The following is a 12,103-nucleotide window of genomic DNA, read 5'->3' on the forward strand; positions in this document are numbered from 1 at the left end:
CATTCTCACATTCCAACCAACTGTAAGAGTTACAGTTGTGCCATATATTTGCCAACATGTAGAACTGTCCTACTCTGTGCCTTCAGTCAATCTAGTGTGTGGGGGTTGGTATCTCAAAGTCATTTTAATTTGCACTTCCCAGTTGAGTAAGACTGTTGAGCATGTTTTCTTGTGTCTACTGGCCATTCATATTCTTCTGTGAATTTCCTAACATATCTAATGTCCATTTTAATTTTTTTGTCTCATACTATTGCTTTATCAGAATTTGTTAGATATACTATGAGCTCATTACATATTCTATGCATTTATATAAATTTTTCAGATACATTTATTGGAAATTATTCCCAATTTGTAGCTGGTTATTACTTTTCTTCATGGTGTCTATAAATGAGGAGAATGCTTAATATTTTTATGAAGTGTACATTATTGTTTACTTCTATTATTAGTTCTTTCTGAGACCAAAGAAGTCTTTCTATATCCCAAAGTCATAAAGATACTCTTTTATGTTTTCTTCTAAAGTATGTATGCTTCTAGCTTTTTTAGTTTAGGCCTCCTATAAATCTTGGATTAAGTTTTGTGTCTGGTATGTGATATGAGTCAAAAGCCTATATTTTTATTTTGTTTTTCTTTTCATACAGATATCCATTTGTTTCAGCACAACTGTTTAAAGAGTCTTCACCAATGAATTGATGTGCCATGTTGGTAAATAACAAATTGACTTTGTATAAATATGTATCATTTTCTGGATTCCCTATTATGTTTCATTAATTTGTTTATCCTTATGCCAATACCTAATGAGCCTTGAAATGAGATAATACATGCAATCCAAATTTTTCCTTTTCAAGATTGCTTTAGCTATGTAAGATCCTTTACATATTCCATATAAATTTTATCAATTTCTTCTAATGAACCTACTAAGATTTTCAATAAGATTGTATTGAATTTAAAAATCAATTTAGGGAGAATGGACATCTTAGCAATATTAAATTTTCTAGACCATGGACATTATATCTCTCTCCATTAGTTAATCTTTATTTCTCTTGGTAGAATGTTTTGCAGTTATCAGTGTAAAAGTCTTGTAGATCTTGTAGATTTATTCCTAAGTGTTTGGTGTTATCAAAATTTATTTATTTCACTTTCTAATTGTTTCCTGGTAGTATATGGATATAATTTATTTTAAAATGTTGATCTTTTATCCTGCAAAGTTGTTAAACTAACATTTAAGTAGATTTATTTTGTGTAAATTCCATAGGTTTTTCTGTGTATATATGATTTAAGTAATGAAGACATTTTAGTTCTTTCTTCCCAAACTTTGTGTATTTTAGTTTTTGTTACTTGCCTTAATAAACTGGCTAGGACTTTCAGTGCAATATTTTTGTGTACAGAGGATCTACAGAGATGTGTGTCTTTCATTCCTTATACTGGTAAATTTCATTTTATGTATTTTTAAATTAATTAGCTTTTTAAGGGGTTACAATTTTATTAATCTTTCCAAATGACCAATAATATTTGACTTTTCAAATTTCCTGTACTGTTTATCTGTATTCTATTCCATTAATCTCTACTCATTTTTATTACATTTTTTATTCTACATTGGGTTTAATATGGTTTTCTTTGCTGCCTTCTAAAAATGGAGGTTTAGTTTCTTGATACGTAAGCATTTTTTAAATATAGGTATGAGTTTTTTTTATTATTTCTCACTTAAATCATGGTCTATCATTTATATTTATGTTTGTATTTATGGCCCAACTAAAGTCAGGTATTTTAACATTTTTCATAGAACTGAAACATTTTTTGAAACAGGATTTTGCATTTTGCTGAAAAAACTTAGAAAATTAATACTAGAGTGAATATAAATCAGAAGTGATTTGAAAGCTGTTCTCCATCAGTTTTAGAACTATAGAATGCATGACTTATCTAATTGTTTAAAGTATTTTAAAAGTTAACATATTTAAAAAAAATGAGTTTCTCTCTTCCTTATTTTTAAGAGTCAAGCATTTAGTTAACTGGCCTTACTTTCACACTTTGTCAATAAAAGTATCATATATTTTTTGTTGGGAACTGTATTTTTAATCACAATTAGAATATTCTTGGAATTAGAATTAGAATATATTGTTCAAAATTGAAAATCTAAGTTTTGTTTATAAATTAATTATTCATTAATAAATATACTATAGTGGATAAAGTATATTTAAAAAATATTCCACAATATTGATAATACATTCTTATTGTATCCTTTTGATTCCAAGTATTTTCAAATTCATTTTTCTACATAAATACTAATTAGATTTAATGTCAAGCAAGCTTTTCAGTTCTATATTTTTGGAATAAAAATAGTGCACCTAGAAGTTGTGTTTCTCAAGTATGTAACTGTGACTGAAAAGAAGTCTGGAGTTGAGAATTCTTCCACACAATAATATATCCAGAATTCCCAAATGCCATTTTAAATAGACAACCTTCGAAATTATATTTCTTACTTATGGTATTGATTTTTTGCAGCTATTAGTTGCTCACTATCAACAGAAGTTATTATAGTTATGCCAGCAAGACTGTGATAAACTATACAGACAGAGTATTGGGCTGGGTGCCACAGTAAAATAAAAATAATGCATTTTAAAGAGTCTTGGCTTTCAATTCCCGGCTGTGCATAAGCTACATCACACAATTTTCCCCGAAAAACTCTATGCACACTTCCAGGTTTGCACTTCTTATGTGGAGGCTAGGCATTAAGTTGCCTCCCTTCTGAAGTCCCATGACTTGCACATTTGGGGTTGTCCTAAGATAACTTCAAATGTTAAGTAATACTTAATAGATGGTACAGTCCTCCAATGACTTTATAAATCTCTCTAAAATGAGGCTACCTTTCATTGACTGAGTTTCCTGGGTGTCATAACTAAATTCATATTTGTATACACCCTCTGGAACGTTTCCCTATAACGGGAGTCGCACAAGTAGAAAGTTGCCCCTGAATTTCAGTGAAGTGATCAATGGTGTCCCTTCACCCTTGGAAATAATTTGAGTCAGTCTCAATTCACTGGCCATGGTAGTCATGGATGAGAGAACTGGCCTAGACTTCCTGCGGGCAAATTGGAAATTGGTAATAACAAATTCTCCTGTACTTGAATTAATGCCTCATGTCAAGTGGAAAGGCTTATGCAGAAATTTAAGGAGAAAGCTATCTGGCTTTCTAAAGTAGACTCTGACGATTTGGGGGATTTGATCAGCTTGTAGGGGCCAGTAAGTTGGCAGGCATAGTTGAGGACAATACCACTGATTGGCCCAAGTCTTGTGTATAGTAGTATCCCTAAATAAATGCAAATGAAACAAATTGAACAGATTTGATTCCAGCCTCTGTCCATGAGAATTATCAGAGGTGCCTTTGGAGTGTCCTACTCATGGGGATATTTTCCAGAAGGCAAGATGGTGTAGAAAGGAATGGTGAATATTATTGGAAGACAATTCTCCACAGTTCTTGTAGGCAATGGAAGTTGGGTAAAATCTCAGACCCTTCACAATTCTTAACATTATATCACATCCCTAGTTCTAAGAGATTATGGAGAATGTAGTTTTTTGACTGGGAATATTGTTCTCTGAAAGAAATGAGGCATGTTAGCAAAGACAAAAGGGAGAATAGATATTGTGAGGGCAAGCATCTATCTCTGCTACAGATGGGTTTTCCTACTTTGGCCCAATGACTATCATGTTTCCATGCTTCCAATGAGGACCAAGCCCTCTTAATTAATATACACTATTTTTCCTTGAATTATGTTAATATGTTCAAGATTCCCAGTCTGAAATCATTGTCTCTCTTTTAGGAAATGATCCTAATCATTTCATTTATGTCCCTTTTTTAAAAATATCATAGTTCAGCTGTCAGAAATTAATCTTGTTCTTACTTCTAGAGTCAAAATAATCAAGTGCTTAAGAGCAGGAATTATAGATGAGACTCTCTGTTTGAATTGGGCTTCTCAATTTACATGCAAGTTACACGACCTCTTGCATGCCTGCCTATTTCATTTATAAAATAATGATAATAATAATAATAATTACCTCATAGCATTGTTGTATTAAATGAGATAAACCACGCAAAGGACTTAGAAGAGTGTGCAGCAAATGTTCTCTTTAAGATTAGCTCTAGTTATTATACTCTTGAGTGAGAAGTCACTGCAATCTCTTTATACCCCTTATACATGGTTAAGAGTACAGGAACTCTCAGACTGTAAGCTCATCTCTGATGTCTTAGCCTTGACTTGTGACCTAGTTATCTATCAGTTATCTTAATTTTTCTATTTCTAAAATCATGGTAATAGTATTATCTACTTCACAAGGATGTTGAAAAATTCAATAAAGAAATGTAAATTCTCTAATTCCTAGCAAATAAAAATGCCCAGAAATATATATTTAATATTTTTATTAATCCAAGACTGGTGACATTTTCTTTTCATTGGAGAATGGCACTTTCTCACACATTGCCTCTCAAAATCCTACCTAACTGCTATAATCAACATCAAAGATATATAAAAAGCCTTCTTTGATCACTGCTGCCAAAGTTAAACACTTTCTTCATTATACACCACCAGTATGTAGTTTGCATCATTCACATGACACTTGACCCCTGATCTTCTCTATTAAGAGTCATAAATATTTTACCTCTTTTGTTAATTGTAAGCTTCTTAAGGGCTGTAGTCTATAAAACTTTTTATCTTGTTCTTTGCATTGCATCTAGGAAGTGAACAATGAACATTTCCTGAGTGACACATTTTTAAAAGCTTCATACTTTCTAATCTCTTTTCAAGCTTTTTTTTTTTAATGTCTTGAATCAATCCATTCAAAGTTTCTAGATTTTTTTTTTCTTTTTTAAACCATTTTCTTAGGATCAAAGACTTGAATTTTCTTTGTTAGGAAATTTGAAGAAGATTTTTATGCTGAGTCTTTGGTCATAATTAACTGCCTTTGAAAAACAGCGTTTGTCTAATTAAATGGATATAGAAACCTGAATATTTAAAAAGGTATTTCTTTCTAAGCAAAATACATCTTCAATAATATTTAGCTCTAGCAGGCTGCCATTCCTGCCAAGATATGCTTAATCCATTCATCAGTGAAGGTAATAGCTGATCCTCAAGATAAAAGTCAAGTACATTTCCAATATTTGAACTTATAATGATGACACTGATGAATGGACATGTATATACATACGACCTTTCTTCAAGGTAGAAGATATTCAGATAGTTTGATATTTATTTTGGACTTCAGCCCGATGCTTTACTAACCAGATTTACTGTGAGTATCAAAGGGAAATTTTCTTTCATTAAACAAGGGTATTACTGGAAATAATTAAAAAATTAAAAAAACAGGGTTTTATCATGAATTATTAAGTTAACTGAAAAGTAAAAATCAAATTCAGCATCAGAGTAAAGGAAAATGATTATTATTCCTAAAACAAACAACATTTCTAACAGAGGACCAGTCATGACTCTGAAGGATTAGACTTATTTACTCAAAGAAAATTGGAGATAAATGAATTTCAAATGTATGTAAATGATTCTATTATAATACAGATATTCAAAAATATATTTACCTAATCAATAATAAAAACGTATTCCTTTATGAAAATTTCCTGACTGCTATCCATGTGGGACATGGAAACAAGTTAGCAAGGGTGTATGTAGATTTTTTTCCCATATGGGCATTTATAATAAAAGAGTAAAATTCTCATTGCAGGGCTGAGGGAATGCCTTGATCTAAAACCACTTTTCTGCTTTTTATTATACTGGGTTGTCTATTTTGACAGGACTAACTGAAAAGTACCACCTACCCTCTCTTTGCCAGCCCAAAAAATGTTTAGGGTTTTAGAAAGTCATTATTTTAAGTTATATTCGTGGAGAGGTCATAAAAATGTCATTTGAGGTTGTAGGGGCCACATATACTATGACTAAAAAACAAACAAACAAACAAAACACCTGACAATGGCCTACTAAGCATGTTGATTTTCAGAGACAAAGAATTTATTTACTACATTTAATAGGTAATCATCCTGGTGAATTTCAGATCTGTATTGATTTCAGTCTTCACTTTTACTGATGAGCCAACTGTTTCTTTCTTTTTTGTTTGTTAAATTGTGAAATGATTTTTTGTCTTTATTCAGTGACCTCTAAATAATGTGAATTAAGTGGAAAAAAAATAAGATTTCCATGCTAGGGTCAAAAGAGAGTGTTTCTAGAGATTGCCACTGACTTTTGGCTGAAGCTCACCCAAGTAAATGGGTCTCTAGCTGCCAAATCGCCATACAACTTTGGGATATTTAGGGCTAAATGTAAGAGCCACTTGAGGTTTCTCCCTATGAGTCCACAGGAACTCTTATTTGTTGCTTCCTAGATTTCTGCCAACCTGTTTGTGCCCAGTTCTATTGCTGTCACTTTCTGGCCCACTCTTCTTTGCAACTATTCTCAATACTGTTCACAATTCAGGATGGATCAGAACAAGAAAACAGTTATTTTTCTTAGCAGAATAAAAAGCACTAAAAAATATGTTGTACAAAGGGGACAAAATCCTCTCTGGTTTTCTTTGAATAAAAATGTAAAATGAGATCCATTCATCCTGAATGCAAAATGGCTATTTTTCTGAGACTACTTCTCATAATCTCTAAGGAAACACCCATTTCAAAATATACATTCTTTATTAAATAGCTGTTTATTTCCCCTCATTTGGTCACACTAATCTCTCCTTCCTTTCTACCCTCCACTAATGACAAACATAAGAGGGAAGCTATATTTGAACATTTCCCTGTATGTTCTAATGAACTATATTGAACTAGAAATTTGAACATTTCCCTATTTGTTCCAAATTATATTGAACATTTGGGATTAATTCATTAGAAAACAGGTAGATTATTCAGGAAGAATAAAACTTAAACAAATCAATATTAATTTTTGCTTCCTTTTTAAAAAAAATAACAGTCATGAAAATATCAAGGCAAAGTGTCTCCTTGTCAAATTTCAGTAAATTTAGAGGCAATGCTTTGTATTGTAACTTGGAAGGTAAGAGAAAGTGTTTTCATATTAACCGGTATTTTTTGTGAGATTACATACTGCATACAATACACAATACTAACTGTAAAGTAATATAATTTCAGTGAAACCAAAATAGTTAAGTCTTCAGTCGATATTAAAGGCTACATCAGGGTATAAATGAGATTTACCATATATTTTAAACTAGTAAATAAGAATAGGCACTTTTTTCAGTGTCCAGGATCTGTACAGCATAATCTTTTATTCCTAACAGAGGTGTAAAACTTTTTGATAGGGGAATAAGACAGTATTGAAATACATTACCTTCTCATTATTTAAAAAAATGAAGGTACATTGGATTCAGATTGCCTTCTGAAACATTTATAAACTGAGCATTAGATGGAGCTATTTATTTTTAAAATTTGCAATTTAAGGGATTCAATACAAAGTGATTGAACGTCATGATCCTAACAAAAATTTGTGTTGTTGTTGTTACTGCTAGGTTTGTAAGAAGAATATGACAAACAAGAAATTTATATACAGCCATCAGTAAGTCAGGATGAAGTTGCTTCCCATGTAATGATGCAGCTTATATCCACTCACACAAATTACAAAACACTTACCATATTCACTATCATAGAATATAATGAATTTCTGCCAGGCATACTCTGTGACCACTCTCAGGATAACGTCATTCAAGTAGACAGGTGGGCGGACCGAGAGAGTGTAGTCGTCATTTCGGTTGCTCCGGGTTAGTCCGCAGCCGCTCCTCGGGGTCCCAGCAGTGGAGCGCTGAATGAAGAGATGGGGGATGTGCATGGCATCTGCCAAAGACTGGAGGGACCCCGCCGACGTGCAGCCAATAGAGCTAACAAGAGCCAAGATGCCTTGATTCATCAGTTCACAGGCTGCAAGAAAGCACAGTAATATTCAAAATGTCAAAGGGTTCCATCTATTTTCCTATTTCGAGGAGCTTGTGAAGAAAGCTTATAGCGTTATTATTACAACTATGGAAGTTTTTTAAAGGGAAGGTTCTGCATAAGGAGATCCTCGAGGTACAAAGTGCTGTTGGAATTCTGCACAATTTTTTTTTCCTTTATTAACTATGTGATCTTGTGCAATGACTTCGCTTCTCTTGCCCTCAGTTTCATCATCTGTAAAGAGTGGTAAATAGCACCGCTCTTGTAGGATTGCTGTGAGGAGCGGAGATAATGCAGTGCCCTTTATATACTTCTCTCACGTGTTAGGCATTCAATAGTGGTAGCTATTATTTTATCATTATCAACGTATAATTTAGAGAAAAGGTAATTCCCTATTGAGTGTATAATGAAAACTTTCAATAAAGGATAACATGTAAACTGATGAATCAGTGAAGGAAGAAATGAAAGGTTGGAAGAAGGAATTTGTAGACAGAAGGCAGAGCCATTCTATTATCTAACAATTTGATGATATTCTGTCTCTCTCAGTAAACTGGAGAAATTATTTTGTTTTGTCTTTTTCTTTTACAGTCTGAAAACTCATCGTCAACTCAAATACTAAATTCAGTAACTATCTCATTTTAGAATACGGTTTATCTCTCTTTAAATGGCATTTAATTATTGTTTACCTCAGCCATTTCAAAATAGATCAAAAATAAATTATAAGTAAATATAAAGGCACAGGCAGCATATGTAGAAAAAAAGCTAAGTGATATCTCAGAAAAAGAGTTAATAAGTGATATCTCTGTTGAATATTAAACAGTAGAAATAAATTCAATTGTAAATTCAGAAACAAGAATACATTAATTTCATTTGAGAAAGGTTAATTATTATCAATGATCCAGCCTTTAGTCAAATTTTATATAAAATTATAGCATTCTAGGAATAGAACTCTTAGTATGCAGATTTTATTATGCATATTATTATGTAATTCTTAAGAAATTCAAAGATAAACTTAAATGGCAAGCACCACCGTGCAATTAATTGGCCAGTTAATGAAGTCTGATTTATTGTGCAGGTTGAGAAGTACTTTATTAATGACATGCACATAAATATCAAATAAATTTATTATGATTGATGTTAAGCCAACCGATAAATACAAAATAAATCAATAATTATTAGGCATGCAATTTTGAAGCATTGCCTGGTGAGAGAGGTCATACTGGTTTCAAATACATTTGAAAGATAGCATCAGGGATGAGTGCTTCTTAGGGTATAACAGATTGAGTTTGAAGTTTCAGTAAAGATCACACATGGAGTCTACTCATGTCGGTGAATTCAACATTTGTAGAAAACAATATGATTTTTTAGTTATAATTTCAATTAATTTATTCAAAAAGCTTGGACAAAAGTTTATTATCATAGTGAGTAAGATTGTTACTGATTTATATAAGCAAATAGAAATTCACATTTAAAAAGTATTTTCTTAAAAACTTGGTTAATTTAGCATTTAAAATCAAAATAAGAAAGGTTCCCTAAATTATAGAGATGGATTAAATATTCAGATTACCCTAATCACAAGTGACCAAGTAAATATGATATTTTATATGCCTCTAACACAAATGTTATAAAGTCATAATATAGAAGTTGAGGTGAAAACATTTAGTTTCAGTATCTGCCACATATAAGATTACATGAAAATTGTGGGGTTTTTTTTTGGGGGGGGTGCATGGCCTAGGAATCAAACCTGGGTCTCCCACATGGAAGGTGAGCATTCTAACACTGAACCACCCATTCACCCGAAAACTGTATTTTAATCTTCAGATTTAGAATGATAAACCACAGAGAAGTCATATTTTAATCATGCCTAGCATATAATTTTTGGTATATGATCTGTGATTTCTTTCAAAAAACTGTTATTTTCTATTAATCCTTATTATAAGAACACAAATAAAACAAATACTAAAAACAATTATTGCTATATAAGCAATTTTTTTTTAGATTATCTATTATGTGATATCATCCAACCTGCAATACATAGTAGAAAGAAGAACTTGGATTTGTTTATAAAGCTAAAATAGGAATTACCAAAATTTGTAGTCAGAAAGCCATCTAATGTTATATCTAAAAGTTAACTTAGAGATCACCTAATTTCAGGTTGGAAAATTGGCTTTAATTGCAGTGCTAAACTTGACTTGGGGGAAAACTGACACCCTGGAACATCATTTGTATGCATTTCCTATTTTTCAATGAAAAAAGAGTATAAAAATCATTTTGTGAGATTTTGCATAGGGAGAAATTTGGAGGGTAGAAGTTTAAAAGTCATAGTTGTGCTTCACTGTTACAGTATTTAACTCTCTATTGCTCACAGTTGTCAGCAATAAAATAAAGAAGACTCAGGTCTCTAACTCATGATCTAATGTTTTCTTCACCACAACAAGCTAGCATGAATATTTTATTTATACATTTAAAGTTTTATATAGACAGAATCCTCTCTATGGGACAAATGGGAAGTCCTGACTATTGTCAGTTCTGGTGAAAAGAAGTAGCTTCACCAAAGAATAAAGAAGAGCTCAATATACCTAAAATTGATTGGCACTGGTTGACCCAAAGCACACCTCCAGTTGGGTACACGTAAGAATGAACCTGTAAGGTAACCTATCTTTCCCTCCTCAAGGCTATCTTTCCCCCCTGAAGGCTGTATATGTGATATTCACTTTGTCCTATTCAACGTAAAATATAGATCAAAGCAGAGAAAATATAAATTGATTTGTTCTGGACCTCAACCCTTTATAGTACCTTAGATAAAGTTTGGTATTAAAAAAAGAAAAACACAACTATACTTCATGAAAACAGAAAGAGATTTGAAAAAATAAAGGGGTGCACCAAGAACAGAAGCAAAGTTGAGTGAGTCAGTCTACCTTTTGCTACAAGAATAGAATGTCATGTCTTGACTGCTAGAAGGCTCTGTTATTTAGAAGGATTTGTTCTATAGAATATATACTTCAGTTCATTAGATACAGTAAGAACACTTAGTGTGTTTGTATGTGTATCCACAACTTTTTAATAAAAATCCAAGCCAAGGACTTCTCAATGTCATATTCTTTCCCATTATGATTCCAAGCCCTATGCTTTATTTATATTATATATTCATGTACACACACATATTCATACATATAGACCATACTGAACAGCTTGCTAGTTTAGCGGCTCCAGCTGTTCGAGATTTCAACATTATCAAAGATGTTTGGAGCCTGCACTAATTGCTGAAAGTACACCGTTTTTTAATACATATATAGCAATTATAATCAGCAACATTTTTACCCTTTTTGGTCATTCAGAATTATGGAAATGATGTTGGCTGCATAAATGTATATATTCAATTTAAATGATGTTCACATACATTATATTTTCATTTCTGAATCTAAACATTTTGAATTTTCATTCTCCTTTATCCAAAAATGAGTTTAAAAATAAAATTTAGAAAGAGATAAAAATTGATTATCTGTTAACAATTAATTAATGAGAACTCACTGAAATATTATAGATGGCACCATCCTTCAGGAATATCTATATATAATCTATTACCTGTGATATTTTTACTGACTTTTTTGTATTTCCCAATTTGTTCTGATTTAGCTTCTTCCAATGACTTTAAGTCACAGCAGAACTTTAGCACATTCACTATTTGTTTGTTGATTCATAAACTATAAGTATGCTGAATTATGCAAACCCCCCCCCAACTGACATGTTCTTAATCTTAATCCATTACTACGGGTATAAATCCATTGTAAATAGGAATTTTTGAAAATGTTATTTTATATTAAGGTGTGGCTTAACTGAATGAGGTTGGCCCTGAATCCTATTACTGGAGGCTTTAATGAAAAGACAGCGCACAGAAAAAAAAAGAGAGAGAGCTGAAAGTCAATGGAACAAGAGAAGAAGGCAGACATACCGACATTTGATAGCAAAGCCAAGGAACCCGAAGGATACCTAGCTCCAAGGAGGAAGCTATCCTTCCACCCTCCAAAATCATGACACACTAGATCCTCATTGTTAAGCCAATTTATTGTGTGCTATTGCCATAGCAGCCAGGAAACTAAGACTTGCATTTATTCCTCAATTCGCATTTGTACACTATCAATCATGTGCCAGGAACTTCTTCGGAGATCAGAGAAT

General features: G+C 32.2%; 1 protein-coding gene across 3 annotated transcripts in view; it reads right to left on the bottom strand.

Moving 5' to 3' along the window:
• Positions 1 to 12,103, bottom strand: part of GRID2 (glutamate ionotropic receptor delta type subunit 2) — a 1,588,850-nt gene that overhangs the window by 809,692 nt on the left and 767,055 nt on the right. For all 3 annotated transcript variants that reach the window (XM_077142855.1, XM_077142857.1, XM_077142856.1), the window contains one exon: positions 7,631 to 7,915. In XM_077142855.1, the coding sequence (XP_076998970.1) occupies positions 7,631 to 7,915 (285 nt within the window). The remainder of the gene's footprint in view (positions 1 to 7,630; positions 7,916 to 12,103) is intronic.

Source organism: Tamandua tetradactyla, chromosome 24 (genome assembly GCF_023851605.1).
Source record: "Tamandua tetradactyla isolate mTamTet1 chromosome 24, mTamTet1.pri, whole genome shotgun sequence".
NCBI lineage: Eukaryota > Metazoa > Chordata > Mammalia > Pilosa > Myrmecophagidae > Tamandua > Tamandua tetradactyla.